We start from the raw sequence: 23,268 nt of genomic DNA on the forward strand, positions 1-23,268 counted from the left end.
ATGACTTCATAGAACACAGAGCACAGCACAGCTCAGGAACAGGCCCTTCGGCCCACGAGGGTGTGTCAAACATGATGCCAAGACCATCTCTTACCTACCTGCACATGATCCATATCCCTCCATTCCCTGCATATTCATGTGTCTGTCCAGAAGTCTCTTCAACACCTCTATCATATCTGCCTCCACCCACCACCCCAGGCACCCACCCACCCTCTGTGTGAAAAAACGTGCCCCACACATCTCCTTTAAACTTTGCCCCTCTCACCTTAAATGTATGCCCTCTGGTCTGGGAAAAAAAGTTCATGTTCATAAGTTCTAGGAGCAGAATTAGGCCATTTGGCCCATCAAGTCTACTCCGCCATTCAATCATGGCTGATCTATCTCTCCCTCCTAACCCCATTCTCCTGCCTTCTCCCCATTATACACCCTGACACCCGCACTGATCAACAATCTGTCAATCTCTGCCTTGAAAATATCCATTGACTTGGCCTCCACACCTGCCTGTGTGAATGAATTCCACAGATCCACCGCCCTCTGGCTAAAGAGGTTGTGGTTGCCTGCCCTATCCAATAGTGCAGATAATATGATCGATATTTTTTTAATCCAGGATTAAAATATTTGGCCGAGAGGTGGGAGATTCTCTTCCCAATCTCAACCTGCTGTCAGTGGAAATGTCACCGACACAAGACTGTGTGGGATAGGTCACAGTGGGGGGGTTCGCCAGTGGAGCAGGGCTGGAGGTTGTAGTCTCCTGGTGTTCAGCAGGCAGTGAGTGGGAAGGACAAGGCGGCGGCGTTGAGACTACAGTGGGCCGGCCGGGCGGGCGGGCGGCTGCATGGGGCGGAGCGGCGCCTCGACACTTGTGTGTGTGTGTACTGAGACATGAAGTGGTGGAGCGCGGTGCACACTGACTAGTTGAGATGTGAGCCACGTTTCCACGTTCCTCTCTGCCCTGCTGCTACCCGGACACGTTTGCTAATGCGTCGCCTGGTTTTCTCTGCTGGTGGCAATACAGTCAGCGTTGCATTGCCTTTGCCTTGCATCTGCCGTGGGAGGATCACTCTGTGCACAAACACCCCCTCTTTGTGAAGGAGGGGGATCCTGTTATTCAGAGAGAGAGAGAGAGAGGGAGAGGGGATGGAAAAAACCCCAAGTGTGCTGAATTGAAGACGAAGTTGCCTTGTACCAACCACCCACCCACCCCCGCCCAGCGTTACAAACTGCAGCAAATGCAATGTCAGGTACCATTGACTAGAACACTTTGTGCAGCCGAGAAACGCATGTATGGACATGAGCAGCGCGGATACAGCTTCTACCAAACTGCTGAGTCTCACGCAACGGTAAAGCAGATTTGATATTGTTTTTCGTGCGGGCATTGATTGTGGCCGTTCGGCCAGTGACTGACGCCTTGACATGTTGGACCAGGGGCTCTGATATGCGCAGATATCTGAAGGAATAATTCTGTAAATTACTGTGCGTTACTCTCCTGGTGTGGATGGGAGAGAGAGGAGAGGGAGGGAGAGGGGAGGGAAACACAGACCTTGCAGGGAGAACGAGGCGAGATTTTTTTTTAAAGAATACATTGTAATTGTGTGCTTTCTTTGCACAATTATTTTTCATTGAAATGCCGAAAGTTTGTCATGGGAAGGGGAAGGGGAAGACCGCATCAGGGAGGGTTGCATGCGTTAACAAGCCAAGTGTTATCAGGGTGGCAGGCAGGCAGGCATGCAGGTGTTGTATTATTGAAGGGCTGGCCCATCTCTCTGAAAGTGGGCGTTATGCTGTGTGTGTGTGTGTATGTCACATCACTACACCACAGCAAGCCATCCAACTTTAACCGGGTGGGATGTTAACGTGTAGGGGGCTTCTGTGCTGTGCCAAGGTGTTGCAGTTAACGACGGGGCAATTGTGACCAGCCTGGGATTATTGCGTGAGATTATTTTCTTACACACAGAAGCCAACCCCGCCCCTGGACGCTGCCTTCTTTAGTTCCATGTTTACCAAGCCTGGGAATGTTTTTATATCGTTCCTGCCACCTGTTATTTTCTTTTTAAAAAAATCATAATAATAATGATAATGAGAGTGTAATTTGATTAGGTCTGTGACTGAGGGCTCTCCCTTTGTACAACGCGAACATGTTAGAGAATTGCCGATGAAATCTAACATGGGCTGCAATAAAACTGGAGCCCACCCCCCCTGGGAAATGCAACTAACTGTGCCCGAAAAGGGATTAATAAACGCATGCCTTTATTAAATACTTTAAAAATGGCATCCTTTCCCTTTTTGGTTAAACTTCATTTATGAACCATTTCTAACATAGCAATTTTAGTCATCTATTACATAACTATGCTAATGTATTACTGGACTGCCGTTTAGTCTTTGGTAATGGAGGATATTTGTGAAGAAGGGTCTCGACCAAAGATATCTATTCCTCCTGTCCATAGATGCTGCCTGTCCCACTGAGTTACTCCGGCTTTTTGTGTCTGTCTTCGGCTTAAACCAGCATCTGCAGTTCCTCCCTACATATTCCTGGAAGTGTTTGTTTCTGCGACTTTCCTGTTGATAATCTCCTGGTTGTGTTTTGTTTTGTTTTGGTGTGTGATGCTACTTTTAAAATGGCATGGGCATGTTGCATGTGGGTTGCCCGCAGCTCGCCACAGGTGGTCTGTCTGTTTTCCACACCCCACTGAAAATGGAGTACCTATGTTTGAGAGCAGACAGGGAGTGCAAGGACTGGGCAGAGAGTGATCATGCTGGGGTGTGACTGAACTCCAGCGATGGTGTGGGTCCTGCCATGGGTCTGGGTTCACATCAGCCGTAGGAGCAGCATTAGGCCATTCGGCCCATCATGTCTACTCCGCCATTCAATCACGGCTGATCCATCTCTCCCTCCTAACCCCATTCTCCTGCCTTCTCCCCATAACCCCATAACGTCCTCTCCACATCCACTCTGTCCAGGCCTTCACCAGAGAAGGTGGCAGCCAGGATGGGTTTTGTTTCCACCTGGAGACGGGTATACCTGGTGGTAAAGTGAGCGGGTTGATCCTCACTCAGGGGGGTACCTGTATGCGACTGCTCAGCATGGCCAGGGAATGCTTTGCCTCTGATTCTCCCTGGATGAGAGTGACTGGGTCTGCTTGTTACTGGTGAGCTTAGTGCGTGACAGTGAAGCCGTGCTGGTACCCACATGCCAAGCACCAGACGTTGCCTTTGGACAAGCCAAGATCTTTAAACAGGAGACAAGGGAAGGCTGATAGCCATGGTTACAGCGAAATGGGCAAAGGACTTGAAGCTGGTGCTACAATGAATGTAATTGCCAAATTAAAAAGTGATAGCTTATCCCTTTCCTAATATTTTACATTTGTTTAATTGTAAATGTTCAGTCTTTGAGCGCTGTGAACGGTGAGTTCAGCCGTGTTCTCCCTCCAAGTATTCTGATATCGAGCCCTTCCAGCCCTCGATTAGAGATTTGGAATCGATTACTGTGCTGCCTCTACCCTGCCAGTTCTCTGCCAAAAACGTCGGTGGAACAAATGGACATTTACCTATTGATTCCACGCTCCTCTGACTGTGTGGGTTCATCCTATCGGAAGGGGAAGGACATCAGCAGCCAGCAATCATTTCAAGAATGCATCAAAAAGGAGCTATTTGCTCATCTTGGAGGAACAGAGCCTCACGTTTTGCTTGGGCAGCTTACAACCCAGCCGTATCAATCTTGAAGACAGACACAAAATGCTGGAGTAACTCAGCGGCACAGGCAGCATCTCTGGAGAGAAGGAATGGGCGACGTTTTGGGTCGAGACCCTTCGTCAGACTCACCTAGTCTGATACGTCTTCTGTGAGTGGCTGTTTAGGTTTAGGTTTATTATTGTCAATTATACCAACTCAAGTCAAACTCCAGTACAATAGGTAGAGCAAAAGGGAAGATACAGACTGCAAACATTATTCTGCTGAAGATAAATACAAAACGCTGGAGTAACTCAGCTGGACAGGCCGCATCTCTGGCGAGAAGGAATGGGTGACGTTTCGGGTCGAGACCCTTCTTCACACTGATGTCAGTGGGGAGGGAGATAGATAGATAAGGAAGTGTAAGGTGTGAAAACAGGACAAAGGGAATGGAGATCAAGGAAAATGTGGAATAGATCATTGTTAGTTGGGAGAAGGTAACAACAAAGCAAACAGAGATAAAATGTAGTCGGAGTCAGTAAGACAGGTCGGAGAACTGGGAAGGGGGAGGGATGGAGAGAGAGGGAAAGCAAGGGTTACTTGAAGTTAGAGGTCAATGTTCATACCGCTGGGGTGTAAGCTGCCCAAGCGAAATACGAGGTGCTGCTCCTCCAACTTGCATTTGGCTTCACTCTGACAATAGAAGAGACCCAGGACAGAAATATCAGTGTGGGAATGGGAGGGGGAGTTAAAGTGTTGAGCAACCTGGAGATCAGGTAGGCTTAGGCGGATTGAGCGGAGGTGTTCAGTGAAACGATCGCTGAACCTGCGTTTGGTCTCGCCGATATACAGGAGTCCACACCTGGAACGGCGGATACAGTAGATGAGGTTGGAGGAGGTGCAGGTGCCTCACCTGAAAAGACTGTTGGGGTCCTTGGACGGAGTCAATGGGGGGGGGGGGGGGGGGGTGGCATAGGGACAGGTGTTGATTTCTCTAACTTTGAGTAACCTTTGCTTTCCCTCTCTCTCCATCCCTCCCCATCCCGGTTCTCCAACTAGTTCCACCATCCTCTTGATGAAATATTACTGATGTACGCCTTGCTGTCACCTTCCCCTCAGCTAGCAATGTACCATTCTACATTTCCTAGATCATCGTCCCCTCTGATCTGTGTTTTCACACCTTGCCCTTCCATATCTCTATGTCTCCCTCTCCACTGACTCTCAGTCTGAGGAAGGGTCTCGACCCGAAACATCACCTATTCCTTCTCTCCAGAGATGCTGCCTGTCCCGCTGAGTTACTCCAGCACTTTGTGTCCATCTTCGGTGTAAACCAGCAGCTGCAGTTCCTTCCTGCACACCTGGTGATACAGTCCACAGTTTCACACCTTCATGGTGCATGTTTATTATTGTCACGTGTACCGAGGTACAGTGAAAATCTTTGTTTTGTAAGTTATCCAAACAGATCACAAAATATGTGTAGGAAGGAAATATGTGCAGATGCTTGTTTGCAGCAGAGATAGGCTGGAGTAACTCAACGGGACTGGCAGAATCTCTGGAGGGAAGGAATGGGTGACGTTTCGGTCGAGACCCTTCTTCAGACCATAACACCATACATAAAAACAATCAAGGTTTAGCACGCAGCGAAAGCTTTTCACTGTATCACGGCACACGTGACAATAAACTAAACTCAACTCAAGTCAAACTCCAGTACAATAGGTAGAGCAGATACAGAGTCCAGAACATTATTCTGCTGAATAGACAATAGACAATAGGTGCAGGAGTAGGCCATTCAGCCCTTCGAGCCAGCACCGCCATTCAATGCGATCATGGCTGATCACTCTCAATCAGTACCCCGTTACTGCCTTCTCCCCATACCCCCTCACTCCGCTATCCTTAAGAGCTCTATCCAGCTCTCTCTTGAAAGCATCCAACGAACTGGCCTCCACTGCCTTCTGAGGCAGAGAATTCCACACCTTCACCACTCTCTGACTGAAAACGTTCTTCCTCATCTCCGTTCTAAATGGCCTACCCCTTATTCTTAAACTGTGGCCCCTTGTTCTGGACTCCCCCAACATTGGGAACATGTTTCCTGCCTCTAATGTGTCCAATCCCCTAATTATCTTATATGTTTCAATAAGATCCCCCCTCATCCTTCTAAATTCCAGTGTATACAAGCCTAATTGCTCCAGCCTTTCAACATACGACAGTCCCGCCATTCCGGGAATTAACCTAGTGAACCTACGCTGCACGCCCTCCATAGCAAGAATATCCTTCCTCAAATTTGGAGACCAAAACTGCACACAGTACTCCAGGTGCGGTCTCACCAGGGCCCGGTACAACTGTAGAAGGACCTCTTTGCTCCTATACTCAACTCCTCTTGTTACGAAGGCCAACATTCCATTGGCTTTCTTCACTGCCTGCTGTACCTGCATGCTTCCTTTCATTGACTGATGCACTAGGACACCCAGATCTCGTTGAACTCCCCCTCCTCCTAACTTGACACCATTCAGATAATAATCTGCCTTTCTATTCTTACTTCCAAAGTGAATAACCTCACACTTATCTACATTAAACTGCATCTGCCATGTATCCGCCCACTCACACAACCTGTCCAAGTCACCCTGCAGCCTTATCGCATCTTCCTCACAATTCACACTACCCCCCAGCTTAGTATCATCTGCAAATTTGCTAATGGTACTTTTAATCCCTTCGTCTAAGTCATTAATGTATATCGTAAATAGCTGGGGTCCCAGCACCGAACCTTGCGGTACCCCACTGGTCACTGCCTCCCATTCCGAAAGGGACCCCTTTATCCCCACTCTTTGCTTTCTGTCTGTCAACCAATTTTCTATCCATGTCAGTACCCTACCCCCAATACCATGTGCCCTAATTTTGCCCACTAATCTCCTACGTGGGACCTTGTCGAAGGCTTTCTGAAAGTCGAGGTACACCACATCCACTGACTCTCCCCTGTCAATTTTCCTAGTTACATCCTCAAAAAATTCCAGTAGATTTGTCAAGCATGATTTCCCCTTCGTAAATCCATGCTGACTCGGAATGATCCTGTTACTGCTATCCAAATGCTCAGCAATTTCGTCTTTTATAATTGACTCCAGCATCTTCCCCACCACTGATGTCAGACTAATTGGTCTATAATTACCCGTTTTCTCTCTCCCTCCTTTCTTAAAAAGTGGGATAACATTTGCTATCCTCCAATCCACAGGAACTGATCCTGAATCTATAGAACATTGAAAAATGATCTCCAATGCTTCCACTATTTCTAGAGCCACCTCCTTAAGTACCCTGGGATGCAGACCATCAGGCCCTGGGGATTTATCAGCCTTCAGTCCCATCAGTCTACCCAAAACCATTTCCTGCCTAATGTGGATTTCCTTCAGTTCCTCCATCACCCTAGGTTCTCCGGCCCCTAGAACATTTGGGAGATTGTGTGTATCTTCCTCAGTGAAGACAGATCCAAAGTAACGGTTTAACTCGTCTGCCATTTCTTTGTTCCCCATAATAAATTCCCCTGTTTCTGTCTTCAAGGGACCCACATTTGCCTTGACTATTTTTTTCCTCTTCACGTACCTAAAAAAACTTCTGCTCTCCTCCTTTATATTATTGGCTAGTTTACCCTCGTACCTCATCTTTTCTCCCCGTATTGCCTTTTTAGTTAACCTTTGTTGCTCTTTAAAAGAGTCCCAATCCTCTGTCTTCCCACTCTTCTTTGCTATGTTATACTTCCTCTCCTTAATTTTTATGCTGTCCCTGAAGATAGACACAAAATGCTGGAGTAACTCAGCTGGACTGGCAGAATCTCTGGCGAGAAGGAATGGCTAACGTTTTGGGTTGGGATCCTTCTTCAGACTTATTCTGCTGATTAAAACCAAGCCTTTCTCTATAATGGTCCTGCATTTACTCCAGCTTTATACAGATTACAGCCTGGCTCCAAAAATAACAAAGGCTTCATATTCTGTTTATAACTTGGGGAATCAAATAACATTTTTTTTGGTTAATTCTTTTTGATTTCCCTTCAGTCGGTTTCTTCCAGGTGTCATTAACCTTCAGAGCGTAGCTCATTTGCAGGAGACTTTAATTGCATGCAAAACACAAAGTGCAGGAGAAACACAGCGGGTCAGGCAGCATCTGTGGAGTTAATGGGTAGATGGCATTTATTATAGAAAGATTCATGAATAGATGGTTGGATACCCTTCTTCAGAAGAACATTGCCTATCCATTCCCTCCACAGATGCTGCCTGACCCTCTGAGATCCCTTTGTGTTTGAGTCATACAATGTGAGAACAGGCCCATCGGCCCAACTTGCCCTCACCGGCCAACATATCCCATCTGCACTAGTCCCACCTGTCTACGTTTTGCCCATATCCCTCCAAACCTGTCCTATTCATGTACCTATCTAATTGTTTCTTAAACATTTCTTCAATTGTCCCTGCCTCAACTACCTCTTCTGGCACCTCATTCCATACACCCACTTCCCTTTGTGTGAAAGAGTTATCCCTCTGATTCCTATTAAATCTTGCTCCCCTCACCTTGAACCTATGTCCTCCAGTTCTCGATTCCCCTACTCTGGGCAAGAGATTCTGTCTCTATCATTCCTCTCATGATTTTATACAGCTTTATAAGATCACCCCTCATCCTCCTGCGCTCCAGGGAATAGAGTCCCAGCCTGCTCAACCTCTCCCTATAGCTCAGGCCTGCCACATCCTCGTAAGTCCTCTCTGTACCCTTTCCAACATTTGTTTAAAATTCTGGCACCTGAAGCTCCTTGTGCTGTAATTACAATTGTTGGCCTGATCTCTTCAGAATACCTTCAGCTTGTGTTGCCAGGATTGCCACCACGTGTGTCTGCAATGCTGTATCGACACAGAGAGCTCAGGGGACAAGATATGATGTTGCAAGGAATTATCACTATCATGGAGGCAAATAAGGACCCCTTCCCCACAGCCAACAATGGACCATTATAGGCTCCACTATTCCTTGATTATCGTTGCTGGCTTCGATTTGTCCTTTTCCATACCGTTTAATCATTTTTTCTATGTGCCTTCATATTTTTTGCTTCCCTCTCAGTCTGAAGAAGGGTCTCCACCTGAAACATCACCCATTCCTTCTCTCCAGAGATGCTGCCTGTCCCGCTCAGTTTTCTCCACCATTTTCTGTTTATTTTGTGTGTAAACCAGCATCGGCAGTTCCTTCCGGCACATTTTACCTGCATTTGCCTAGTTCCCTTCACAACCCTCCAGTGGTGTCACTGTTGAGCGGTACGGAATGCTAATTTATGCACGGGAAGCACAGCAAGCTCCACAAGCAACAGTCACGTTGAAAAAAAAGAGACAAAGTGCTGGAGTAATTCAGCAGGTCAGGCAGCATCTCTGCAGAACACAGACAGAGGACGCTCTGGGTTGGGTCCCTTCTTCAGACTGAGTGTAGTAGGGGGGGAGAAAAGAGGACACAGAGTACTGGAGTAACTCAGCGGGTCAGGCAGCATCTCTGGAAAACATGGCTAGGTGACGTTTCACAGAGTGCTGGAGTAACTCAGCGGGTCAGGCAGCATCTCTGGAAAACATGGATAGGCGACATTTTGGGTCGGGACTCTTCTTCAGATTCTGTTAGGTAATCCGTTTCAGAAATAAATACTGGCTAGGTCACAAGTTTAAAAAAAAAGAAGGCACAAAGTGCTGGAGTAACTCAGCAGGTCAGGCAACATCTCTGGAGAGCATGGATAGGTGACGTTTCACAGAGTGCTGGAGTAACTCAGCAGGTCAGGCAACATCTCTGGAGAGCATGGCTAGGTGACGTTTCACAGAGTGCTGGAGTAACTCAGCAGGTCAGGCAACATCTCTGGAGAGCATGGATAGGTGACGTTTCACATGTGGACCCTTCTTTAGACTGTTGTTCCTTGTTTCTACTTGCTGACAGGTTTCAAAACCATCCATGTGTTTTGTTACATCCGTCTCAAAGGGATGAGATGGTGCGACCATGTGCCCGGGAGCTCTCTCCACCAGGGTGCATCCTCGTTTGGGCCAACAATAGAACATCATGCACGACATTTAATCTCAAGACTCTGGAGTCAGAGATGAATGTGGAGGCTACAAGCTTAAGGAGTTTTACCAATTGAAGCATACCATAGCTCTATCCAAAACCCATACATAGCTCTGTCCAAAACCCATACATAGCTCTGTCCAAAACACCAACACATACCGGTCACATATATCTTAGTCTATATTGACAGCATCGATGTGGAGATAGTTGAAAGCTTCAGGTTTCCTGGAGTTGGTATCGCCAGCAACTTGTCCTGCACCAGCCACACTGAAGCAATGGCCAAGAAAGCACACCTACACCTCTACCTTTGAAGGCTTAGGAAGTACTGCATGTCCCCAGCGACTCTCGCCAACGTCTACAACGTACAAAGCCTTTTATCGGGATGCATTGCGGGTTGAGTTTTGGAACAGCTCCATCCAGGACCATGAGAAATTGCAGAGAATTGTGGACGCAGCCCAGACCATCACACAAACCAACCTCCCTTCCATTGAATCCATCTACACCTCACGCTGCCTCGGCAAGGCCAGCAGCAAAATCAAGGACAGTCTCACCCAGGCCACTCTGTCTTCTCCCCTCTCCCATCAGGCAAAAGATACAGAAGTGTGGAAACGCAAACCTCCAGATTTGGATAGTTTCTTCCCAGCTGTTATCAGGCAACTGAACCATCCTACCACAACCAGAGAGCAGTGCTGACCTACCATCTACATCGTTGGAGACCCTCGGACCATCTTTAATTGGACTTTACTGCACTTTATCTTGCGCTAAATGTTATTTCCTTTATCATGTATCTGTACACTGTGGACGGCTCGATTGTAATCATGTTTAGTCTTTCCGCTGACTGGTTAGCACGCAACAAAAACTTTTCACTGTACCTGCACATGACAAATCACTGCACATGACATTAAATTAAGCTAAACATCCTGAATTTTATCATGTGTAGGAAGGAACTGCAGATGCTGGTTTAAACCGAAGGTAGACACAAAGTGCTGGAGTGACTCTGCGGGTCAGACAGTATCTCTGGAGAAAAGGAATAGGTAACGTTTGGGGTTGAGACCCTTCTCCAGACTGTGAGTGAGGGGGAAGGGAAACGAGAGATATTGAGGATGATATTTCATAATGATTATTTCTGTCTTTCCGATTGGAATATTTAGTCCATATTGCCGGAGTGCTATCCTCCATGTGGGGATATTTGTCCCGTGTTGCTCATGAAGGAGCTCGTTCAGTCATTGTAAAGTTTGGCTTTATCCTCAGTCGGCTCCATGGGCTCATTGCCTTGTGGAACAATGGGAATGGGAATGGACTGAAGCAGTCTTTCCGAAGCTTTGCAGAGCTGCTGGGAATCGCATAGAAACATAGAAAGCAGGTGCAGGAGTAGGCCATTCGGCCCTTTGAGTCAGCACTGCCATTCAATATGATCATGGATGATCATCCAAAATCAGTGCCCCGTTCCTGCTTTATGCCCGTATCCCATGATCCCGTTAGCCCAAAGAGCTAAATCTAAATAAAGGATAAAGGAATATATTATTACTATCTAATTCTCTCTTGGAAACATCCAGTGAATTGGCCTCCATGGCCTTCTTGGAGGTTAATTAACGTAATGGAAGATTGGGGGTGGAAATTAGCTGACACTTCAGTCAGACAAACCTACTGCATGATTTCAGTCCTTAAGATAAGATTCTGAAATGTAATTACCATTGACCAGTATCCTTGAAAGTTTTATTGATTTCACAATGACATAATATCTAATTGAATTGGTGGTTTCAATCTGCATGCTTCTGCATTCTAGATCCATATATTGTTTGGGGGGTTTATTGTGGCGTGCTGGGCTAACACTGATGTGGGCTGCAGAAGTAGTCCACAGGTTTTGAGACGGGATGGGTTGAACCTTGTTTTCTGTCCCTGAGCTGCTTCCCCTTGCTGGGCGTTGCGGCCCCTTGTCGGATGCATTCACCGATGAAGCCTTTCTCTTCCAGCTCTGCCTCAGAAGACCTGGGTTGCCGTCGAGGGGAGTTCAGCAGGAAACACTATGGTTCTGTGGAGCTGGTAAGTCAATGGAGTCCATGTGAGCCAACTGCAGTGGAGATGTGTGGAGCTCGGACAGGGTTGTGTCACGTCTTAAGGGCGTGTCCAAGTGTGTTATAGCCAGTGATGTGACCATTTGTGCCTAGTATCAGCCGCAAACAACAAATGTCATCATAAGCAGATAACGTCTTTCAGTCGAGGACTGAACATTACCGGAACAACAGAGGTAACTCCACTGTTTCTAGAAATAGTGCAGTGGTATTCTGAACATTTAAGGCAACACTGTTGGCCAAGGAAGTGGGTCAGTGCCCACACTACGATTAAAACCCATTAGTCCCACCAGTGGGAGAGTCCAGGACCAGAGGCCACAGCCTCAGAAGAAAAGGACGTACCTTTAGAAAGAAGATGAGGAGGAATTTCTTTAGCCAGCGGGTGGTGAATCTGTGGAATTCATTGCCACAGACGGCAGTGGAGGCCAAATCAGTGCATATTTTGAAGGTGGAGATTGACAGATTCTTGATTAATATGGGTGTCAGGGGTTACGGGGAGAAGGCAGGAGAATGGGGTTGAGGGAGAGATAGATCAGCCATGGCGGAGTTGACATGATGGGCTGAATGGCCTAATTCTGCCCCTATGACATGAACTTACGACATATTGTGGAGTGAGAGCGCGACCCATTTAGCCAGGAAGAATTGAAGTCCCTCTGGCTACGTAATGTGAAGCATACGACCTTTTTTATTTTGCACAATTAGGTTTAATAACTTCAGCATTAATAAATCTGAGCAATTAACCTTTCCCTGATATTAATATTTATGCAATCTGGAAACAACGCTGTGAAAAATTAATCTTGTGCAAAACTGAGCCATTGGTACACCAAAGAATGTTTCCATGCGATACCTACCTTTATGGGTGAGAAACCGATACAGTCAATAATTCGGTGTACACTGCGTTTCTGCAGAGTTATCATGCCCATGTATGTTTTGTCTTGGTTTGACATATCAGTCGAAGGTAGACGCAAAATGCTGGAGTAACTCAGTGGGACAGACCTCTCTTCAGACTGATTCAACCCGAAACGTCACCCCATTCCTTCTCTCCAGAGGTGGTGTCTGTCCCTGGGTTACTCCAGCATTTTGTGTCTATCTTCCATTTAAACCAGCATCTGCAGTTCCTTCCTACACTTGAACTATCAATCGTCAGGTATTACTTGTGCAGTAGGGAGGGGGGATGTGGACATTGCTGGGGAGGTCAGATCGATGGTTCCCTCTCTGTTCTGGGTGAAGGATTTGCCACAGTCTGAGAGATCCAATGCCCACACTCTACCACTGTGTGTGGTGCTCCTGGACTGAAACCCAGTGGCTGCAAAGTGACTGCGATCTATTTGTGAAGCTACGTGTGAATCTAGAGGCACCGACGATCCCCTGTATCTAATGGGCTCGTTCCTATGTGGGGTCGAGTTCCCGAGATTGCAAACCCTTCTCGCCTACGAATTCAGTCCCCCGGTCTCAAAATGTGGACTAGAAATCGTGGGAAAAGAAACACGTGAAAAATATCTTGGCTTGCACCCTTGTTAGTTACAGGGCAGCTGCAGTTAAGCAAAGTGCAAAATACTTTTCATGCAATCCAAGCTCGTCCAGCTTATTCAAGCTCGGGGATCTTTGCATATACTGTTGCTATTTTGTTAACCCCTTGCATCTCCTTTCACTGAAGCTTAGTTATAGTTTAGGTTAGAGGATAAGGGCGGAAACAGGCTCCATCGGCCCACTGAGTCCACGCCGACCAGCGATCCCCGCACACTAACACTATCCTACACACTAGGAAGAATCTACAATTTTTACCGAGGTCAATGAGCCTACAAACCTGTACGTCTTTGGAGTGTGGGGGGAACTGGAGATCCCAGGTCTCCGCGCAGGTCACGGGGAGAACGTACAAACTCCCTACAGACAGCACCTGTAGTTGGGATGGAACCCGGGTCTCTGGCGCGGTGAGCGGTGAGGCAGCAACTCTACCGCTGCACCACCCTGGTCATTTGAAAGTTGTTTCAAAACCATGGCAGCCTGCCATCCCAAATATGGGATGCAAGAAACGCTTCAGAATCCCGGGAATGGAATGAATATGATGGCCATTCATTTGGCAATCGATCGAATATCTTCACTGCATTAGTAAACTGCATTAGTCATTTGATTACTGGATAGCATGCAAAGCAAAGCTTATCACTGTACCTCGGTACATGTGACCGTAATGAAGCTGAACTTGTGCAGCACAGCAGTGCAGCTTTCAGTGCTGCTGTCTTGCAGTTCCGGTGACCCAAGCTCACACAGGTCACGGGGAGAACGCACAAACTCCATACAGACAGCGCCCGTAGTCAGCATCGAACCCGGGTCTCCGGCGCTGTGAGGCAGCAGCTCTGCCGCTGCGCCACAGTGCTGCACGGGTGGGTTTTGAAGCAACACGCTGAGCATAGTTCCTGGTCCAACATGAATTCAAACAAAAGGGGAATGGGGTTGTCTTCTCACTAACACCCTTGTGAAGCCAGTCACAAGCAACTGATGGAGAAATACACAATCACAGCATTGAGATGAAGCTAGCCTTGGACCGTGTGTCACAGTATCATGGTGTGGCCTAGTGCATGGGGAGGGGCAGACACAGCACTGCCATGATGGTGGAGGTCCCTGCTCCACGACACAGCACTGCCGTGGTGGTGTAGGTCCCTGCTCCACGACACAGCACTGCCGTGGTGGTGTAGGTCCCTGCTCCACAACACAGCACTGCCGTGGTGGTGTAGGTCCCTGCTCCACGACACAGCACTGCCATGATGGTGGAGGTCCCTGCTCCACGACACAGCACTGCCATGGTGGTGGAGGTCCCTGCTCCACGACACAGCACTGCAGTGGTGGTGGAGGTCCCTGCTCCACGACACAGCACTGCCATGGTGGTGTAGGTCCCTGCTCCACAACACAGCACTGCCATGGTGGTGGAGGTCCCTGCTCCACGTCACAGCACTGCCATGATGGTGGAGGTCCCTGCTCCACAACACAGCACTGCCATGGTGGTGGAGGTCCCTGCTCCACAACACAGCACTGCCGTGGTGGTGTAGGTCCCTGCTCCACGACACAGCACTGCCATGATGGTGGAGGTCCCTGCTCCACGACACAGCACTGCCATGGTGGTGGAGGTCCCTGCTCCACGACACAGCACTGCAGTGGTGGTGGAGGTCCCTGCTCCACGACACAGCACTGCCATGGTGGTGTAGGTCCCTGCTCCACAACACAGCACTGCCATGGTGGTGGAGGTCCCTGCTCCACGTCACAGCACTGCCATGATGGTGGAGGTCCCTGCTCCACAACACAGCACTGCCATGGTGGTGGAGGTCCCTGCTCCACAACACAGCACTGCCATGGTGGTGGAGGTCCCTGCTCCACGTCACAGATTTAAGGTGAAGGCCGAAAGATTGAATGGGAACCTGAGGGGGTAACCTTTTTACACAAAGGGCGGTGGGTGTGTGGGACGAGCTACCGGAGGAGGTTGTTGAGGCAGGGACTATTATAATCATAACATTCAAGAAACATTTAGACGGGTACATGGATTGGGCAGATTTAGATGGATACAGGCCAAACACGGGCAGGTGGAACTAGTGTAGCTGGGGCATGTTGGTCAGTGTGGGCAAGTTGGGCCGAAGGGCCTGTTTCCACGCTGCATCACTCTATGACAGAAGGTGTGAGACAAAATGATTAAAAAGTAGCATATTGTGAAGTTAGAGAAAGGATGGTAGGTGGAATTTGGGGGTGGGGGGGGGGGGGGGGGGGTGGGGGGGGTGGGGGGAGAGAAATGAGGGTTTCCATGGCCTGTTTCCATGCTGTATGACTCTATTTGGGTGGCATGGTGGTGCAGTGGTAGAGTTGCTGCCTTACAGCGCCAGAGACCCAGGTTGATCATGATTAGGGGTGCTGTCTGTACGGAGTTTGTACGTTCTCCCCGTGACCACGTAGGTTTTCCCCGGGTGCTCCGGTTTCCTCCTACACTCCAAAAATGTCCAGGTTTGTAGGTTAATTGGCTTTGTTAAAGGTTGTAAATTGTCCCTAGTGTGTAGGATAGTATTAGTGTGCGGGGATCGCTGGTCTGCGTAGACTTGGTGGGCCGAGGGGCCTGTTTCCGTGCTGTATCTCTAAACTAAACTACGACTGTATGACTATGACTCTAGGCGGCAAGTCCAGTGTTCACCGTCCTCATTCAGTCTCGCGTCCTGCCCAATTCTCTGGCAGTAAACATATATAATACGTAGTAAAGGAAAATCTAAAGAAAAAATCAAATGCTGAAGGCACTCAGTTGGTCAGGCAGCATCTGTGGTGGGAAAAGGACAGGTGGTGTTTCTCGTTGGGATCTTTCTTCAGACTGTCCATTTCCCTCCTCAGATGCCACCTGACCTGCTGAGTTCCTCCAGCACCTTGCTTTTTGCTCAAGATTCCTGCATCTGCAGTATGTTGTGTTTAGGTTTATTATTGTCACGTGTATCAAGGTACAGTCGAAAAGCCTTGTTTTGCATGTTATCTAAATGTCAGATAAAACAATACATCAATACAGTCAAGTCAAACTCAAGTACAATAGGCAGAGCAAAGGGGAAGATACAGAGTGCAGAATATAGTTCTCAGCATTGTAGCGCACCAGTTCCAGAGACAAAGTCCAATGTCCGCAATGGGGTAGAGGTGAATCGGACAGTACCCTGGCTAATGGAAGGACCGTTCAGAAGCCTGATAACAGAGGGGAGGAAGCTGTTACTGAGTCTGGTGGTGCACGCTTTCATGCTTCTGTACCTTCTGCCCGATGGGAGATAGACACAAAAATCTGGAGTAACTCAGCGGGTCAGGCAGCATCTCTGGAGAGAAGGAATGGGTGACGTTTCGGGGTGAGACCCTTCTTCAGACTGATGAGAGCAGGGAGAAGGAATGTACAGGGAGGGACAAGTCTTTGTATTGGCTGCTTTTCTGAGGTAACGTAAAGTGTAGATGAAGTCAACAAGGGTAAGTCTGGTCTCCCTGGGCGACATCTGCAAATCTGCAACTCACAGCAGGTTGTTGCGGCTTTGGGCAGAGCTGTCCCCAAACCTAGCTCCACCTCTCTCTAAAGGAAAATCTGATTTCAACGTGACACCCATGAATCCAGTGGATTGTTGTACGATTGCATCCGGTTCCCTTGCATGCTTGAGGGATGGAAACCCTCCACTCGTGCCTGTCCTCACCTGTGTGTAACTCCACACCTTCACTACATGTTACTGCCTCTTCACATCGGGGTTGGGTGATAAACGATGGCTTGGTAAAGATGTCCACACCTCCAGACAAACAACAATGGAAACGCTACCTGTCTTCATCCCTCTAACCTCCCCCCTCTTTTCCTCCGTGCTCCATCTGCACCTATTTCTCCCCTCCCCGTCCCACTCCATCTACATTCCTTCCTTTAGCCTCAGGAGTTTCAACTTCTCAATCCATTTACTCCACATCTTCGTGAAGGAAGGAACTGCAGATGCCAATTTAAATCGAAGATAGACACAAAATGCTGGAGTAACTCAGCGGGTCAGGCAGCATCTCTGGAGAGAAGGAATGGGTGACGTTTCTGATCGAGACCCTTCTTAAATCTTAAAATCTAATTAGATCTCTCCAGAGATGCTGCCTGTCCCGCTGAGTTACTCCAGTATTTTGTGTCTATCCTTGGTGTAAACCAGCATCTGCAGTTCCTTCCTGCACTGTCTTCCAGTTGTTGTCAATAAAGATCAAAGCTTCCAACTTCCCATCTACTTCACTTCGGCGAGGGCAAGGGTAGACTTGGTGACTGTTTAGGAGCGTATTTGCGCTCCGTCTGTCAAAGCCCGCTGGTTCTCTCGGCTCTCAGCCATTTTAACTCCTCTTCCCGTTGTAGTGGGATGTGGGCAAATGGGACTAGCTTAGATGGGGCATCTGGGTCAGCATGGACAAGTTAGGGCCAAGGGCCTTTTTCAATGCTGTGTGACTCCATGGCTCCATAACAAAACCCAGCAAACTTGGGCCCAAGTACTGGACTTGCCCAAGACGGGCAAAATGACCTGTTGTTCTTCCAGGAATGTCAAAGATTCCAAAATGAATCATTTACTTCAAGGATTTTCACCCTGAATGTAATTCACCAGACTGTTCCTTTGTCTTTCAGTTAGAAATGGTTTGTCCCAAATTGATGCGTGGAAGATATTGAAAGGGTTAATCATTTGCTCTGTGACATATTTGCTGGTTCTCTCGGGCAAGGTTCTGAGCTCAAAATATGGATTTTGCCAATATATCTTGAGCCAATTTGCAGAGTCTGTTGTACCCATGAGGTGCTTCTTGCATTCTTTACACTGTTAAACTTGGTCGAACATCTCTTGAACTTGTTGAGTAGTTTCATCCAAATTGTTTTTAATTTGGTTTCATCATGTACAAAAATAGCCCATTGTACCATTTTGTTACTTAGAGTCGTATAGCATCAGTTCAGTTTCAATTCAGTTTAGTTTATTGTCATGTGTACTGAGGTACAGTGAATAGCTCTTCCATGCTAACCAGTCAGCAGAAAGACAATCCATGATTACAATCGGGACATTTACACTGTATAGGTATATGATATGGATACAACATTTAGTGCAAGGTAAAGCCAGCAAAGTGCGATCAAGGATAGTTCGAGGGTCACCAATGAGGTAGGTAGTAGTTCAGCAAGGCTCTCTAGTTGTGGTAGGATGATTCAGTTGCCTGATAGCATGGAAACATGCCCTTCGGCCCCGCAAGTCCACGACCAAGATGTCCCAACTAACCTACAACAATTTGCCTGTGTTTGGGCCATATCCCTCAAATCCTTATCTAGGCACAAAGTGCTGGAGTAACTCAGCGGGTGAGGCAGCATCTCTGGAGAGCATGTGATAGGTTAGGTTTCTGGTCGGATCCCTTCTTCAGAAGGCCCGACCAACCGAGTTAGTTCAGCATTTTGTGTCTACCTTTGGTATATATCCTTCTAAACCTTTCCTATCAATGCACCTGTCCAAGTGTCTTTTAACTGCTGTGGTGGTATCAGTCTTAGCCACCTCTACTGGCAGATCAAATGTGTAGGAAGGAACTGCAGAAGAAGGGTCTCGACCCGAAACGTGACCTATTCCTTCTCTCCAGAGATGCTACCTGTCCCACTGAGTTACTCCAGCATTTTGTGTCTGTCTACTGGCAGATCGTTCCATATATCCACCACCCTCTGTGTGGAAAAGGCTGCCCCTCCGGTTTGCATTAAATCTTTCCCCTCTCACCTTAAACCTATGTCTCCTGGTTCTTAAAAAGACTCTGTGCATTCACACTATCTATTCCCTTCTTGATTTGATTCACCTCTATAAGATCACCTGTTGCATTCCCTGGAATAGAGTCCCAGCCTGCCCAACCTCTCCCTGTAGCTCAGGCCCTCGAGTCCTGGAAACATCCTTGTAAATCTTCTCCGCACTTTTCCAGCTAAATGACGTCCTTCTTGTAGCAGGGCGACCAAAACAGAACCCAAACTCCCATTGTGTTCTCACCAACGTATTCCATAACTGTAACATAATGTGATTTGAGTAAATTTTGTTCAGAAGTGAGATATTGGAAGGAAATTGAGGTGCTTTCTGACGATGTGATTGCAAGTTCGAGAACCAGAGGACATAGGTTTAAGGTGATGGGGGAAAGATTTAATAAGAATCTGAGGGGTAACCTTATCACTCAAATGGTGGTGGATGTTGAGGACGTTGTTGGGGCAGGTACTATCTCAACATTTAAGAAACAGTTAGACAGATACCTGGATAGGACAGGTTTAGAGAGATATATGGGCCAAACGCAGGCAGGTGGGACGAGTGTAGCTGGGGCTTGTTGGGCTGAATGACCTGTTTCACTCGATGACTATGAATCTAAATTCTGAACTTTACAGTGGAAAACGTGGTTGTTTTCTGCTCAGATCTCAGAACAAAATGTAACACATTTTAACTCCTAATGCATTTGTTGAGATGAATACATTTACCTTTGATTTAATACAAAAATGTTCATTGGTCAAGTATATTTGGTGGAATAAAGAGTGGAGAAAATGGAAGAGGTGAAGTCTGACGTTATATAAAGTCACTTTTCTACTAAGTTCTTGTGCCATCTATCTTTCATTAAGTGAATCTTTAAGTGCCATCTTTCATTAAGGTGGCACGGTGGCACAGCGGTAGAGTTGCTGCCTTACAGCGCCGGAGACCCGGGTTCGATCCTGACTACGGGCGCTGTCTGTACCGAGTTTGTACATTCTCCCAGTGACCTGCGTGGGTTTTCCCCAAGATCGTCGGTCTCCTCCCACACTCCAGAGACGTACGTACAGGTTTGTAGGTTAATTGGCTTGGTATAAATGTAAATTGTCCCTAGTGTGTGTAGGATAGTACTAGTGTGTGGGGATCGCTGGTCAGTGCGGACTCGGTGTGGACTCGGCCTGTTTCCGCGCTGTATCTCTAAACCAAACTAAAAAAACTGATATTTATTGACCAATTGACATACAAGATGGAAACAGGTTCTTTGGCCCATCGAGTCCAGATCGACCAACCATTAACACCAATCTTACATTCATCCCATTAACAAAAAAAAGCTTCTCACATTCCCATCAATTTTCTTCGCATTCAAAGCTGTTTCCATGCTGTATGACACAATAGACAATAGGTGCAGGAGTAGGAGTAGGCCATTCGGCCCTTCGACACGACGACTCTATGGCTCTGTAAGGAGTTGTCTTTGAACAACCAGCGGGGATCGCTGGCCGGTGCAGGCTCGATGGGCCGAAGGGCCAGTTTCCATGATGTATCTCCAAACTGAACTAAACCAGTGGGTGAGGGAACTGCTTGGGGCTGCTTGAGATTCCTGTTGTCAGTAGACTCCAGGGAGGTTTGGCTGGAGTCGCCCTGAAGCTGGGCGGAAGAAGGCAACAGATGGTGGAGCAGTGCAGTCAGTAGTCGGACATCTTTGTCAAACTGTGCCTCGTCTGCTTTCATGGGGATGATAAATTCAGGCAGGTTGTCTCATCATTGTCAGCCGGCGTGAAACGGCAGTGGCAGCATGGTGGTGCAGCGGTAAAGTCGCTGCCTCACAGCGCAAGGGACACAGGTTCAATCCTGACTATGGGCGCTGTCTGTATTATGAAGGCCAACATGCCATTAGCTTTCTTCACTGCCTGCTGTACCTGCACGCCAACTTTCAGTGACTGGTGTACTAAGCTGCACTTCCCCCTTACCTAACCTAACTCCATTGAGATGATACTAACACCATTGAGATAATAATGTGCGGGGATCGCTAGTTGGCGTGGACTCGGTGGGCCGAAAGGCTTGTTTCCATGCTGAAGATTGTAGGTGAGTTAGATAGAGCTCTAGAGGCTAGTGGAATCAAGGGATATGGAGAGAAGGCAGCCATGGGTTACTGATTGTGGACGATCAGCCATGATCACAATGAATGGCGGTGCTGCCTCAAAGGGCCGAATGGCCTCCTCCTGCACCTATTTTCTACGTTTCTATGTTTCTAACTAAACTGCCCTGGGCCCTGCCACTTGGAGAACTGCGAAGCAATGCTTCACCACGAGGCATAGACACTTCATCCAGAGAAGCAGACGCCAAACCCCAGCTCGCAGTTTGAGAACTAACTTTGGATTGCTAGGTGAACGGCCAGGATCAATAGATTGATGGGGAACCTGCTGTAAAACCCACTCTCTGTGCCTCCAGACAGACAGTACATCATGAACCACCCTCTAAGATTCCCCGCAGAACCACTTACAGATATCCCTTGTTGTCATGAACCTTGTTTAGTTTAATTTGGTTTAGAGATACAGCGCAGAAACAGGCCCTTCGGCCCACTGAGTCTCTTCCGACCAGCCATCCCTACACACACATGGGACAACTTTACATTTATACCAAGCCAATTAACCTACAAACCTGCACGTCTTTGGAGTGTGGGAGGAAACTGAATGGTCATTAACACCATCCCACACACACTAGGAACAATTTACACTAATACAAACAAATACATCCCACACACACTAGGAACAATTTACACTAATACAAACAAATACATCCCACACACACTAGGAACAATTTACACTAATACAAACTAATACATCCCACACACACTAGGAACAATTTACACTTATACAAAGCAAATTAACCTACAAACCCGTACGTCTTTGGAGTGTGGGAGGAAACTGAAGATCCCAGAGAAAACCCACGCAGGTCACGGGGAGAACGTACAAACTCCGTACAGACAGCGCCTGTAGTCAGGATTGAAGCCGGGTCTCCGGCGCTGTGAGGCAGCAACTCTACCGCTGCGCCACCGTGCCAACATGGTGTGGTGTCTGTTGTCCACTGTAACTGAGCAAGCGATTTGCACAGACCACTCTGTGAAACAATGTGTTGGTTTCAAATACAAAGTACTTTTTAACAGCTGGCAACGCATTTTTGTTACCGCAAGCTGTAAACCGCTAACAGCTGTCTGGTACATTGTTTAGCAGAGTATCATTGCACAAGTGTTGACCGTCCTGTCAATCTCAGTGACCTCCCGCAGTGTACTTTAGCTAGCAGCCAGTACAGGAGCTCCTCAGCTTCCGATAGTGTTCCGCTCCGAGAAACCCATCGCAAACCGAAAGTATTGTAAGTGGAAATGCCTGGTAATGCGCGCGATCACGTGGCCGGAAGCGCGCGGCGACTAGCTACAGGTCGCTGCCACGTGCGCCATCGCAAAGTCGAGCCATCGCAAAGTCGAGCCATCGCAAGCCGAAACATCGTAAGCCGGGGAGCACCTATGTTATTAAAGAGACAGTGGTGTTTTTTTTACCCATTTTTAGACTTTTAGAGATACACCGTAGAAACAGGCCCTTCGGCCTACCCAGTTGTCGTTGACCAGCAATCCCCATACACGAACACTACCCTGCACACACCAGAGACAAGTTACAGAAGCCAATTAACCTACAAACCTGAGAAAGACACAAAATGCTGGAGTAACCTGGTGGGACAGGCAGCATCTCTGGAGAAGAGGAATGGGTGACGTTTTGGGTTGAGACCCTTCTTCAGAAGGGTCTGAAGGAGGGTCTCGACCCAAAACGTCACCCATTCCTTCTCTCCAGTGATGTTGCCTGTCCCGTTGAATTACTCCAGCATTTTGTGTCTATCTTCGGTTTAAAACAGCATCTGCAGTTCCTTCCTACAACCCATTAACGTGTGGGAAGAAACTGCAGCGGCCAGGTGGTGAACCTGGGGAATTATTTGCCACAGAAGGCTGTGGAGGCCAAGTCAATGGATATTTTATAAAGCAGAGATAGATAGATTCTTGATTGGTCTGGGTGTCAGGGGTTATGGGGATGAGGCAGGAGAATGGAGTTGGGAGGGAGAGATAGACGAGCCGTGATTGAATGGGGGAGTAGACTTCATGAGCTGAATGGCCTAATTCTGCTCCTATCACTTATGAACTTATGAAAACCCACACAGGTCACGGGGAGAACATACAAACTCCATACAGACAGCAC

The 23,268-nt window shown here is 47.7% G+C and overlaps 1 protein-coding gene across 2 annotated transcripts in view; it reads left to right on the forward strand.

Moving 5' to 3' along the window:
- The first annotated feature begins 868 nt into the window (after nt 1-868).
- garnl3 (GTPase activating Rap/RanGAP domain like 3) overlaps nt 869-23,268 on the forward strand; it is a 299,663-nt gene continuing 277,263 nt past the window's right edge. For both annotated transcript variants that reach the window (XM_078426017.1, XM_078426018.1), the window contains exons 1-2: nt 869-1,340; nt 11,697-11,766. In XM_078426017.1, the coding sequence (XP_078282143.1) occupies nt 1,285-1,340; nt 11,697-11,766 (126 nt within the window). In that variant the 5' untranslated portion in view covers nt 869-1,284. The remainder of the gene's footprint in view (nt 1,341-11,696; nt 11,767-23,268) is intronic.

Source organism: Rhinoraja longicauda, chromosome 31 (genome assembly GCF_053455715.1).
Source record: "Rhinoraja longicauda isolate Sanriku21f chromosome 31, sRhiLon1.1, whole genome shotgun sequence".
Lineage (NCBI taxonomy): Eukaryota > Metazoa > Chordata > Chondrichthyes > Rajiformes > Arhynchobatidae > Rhinoraja > Rhinoraja longicauda.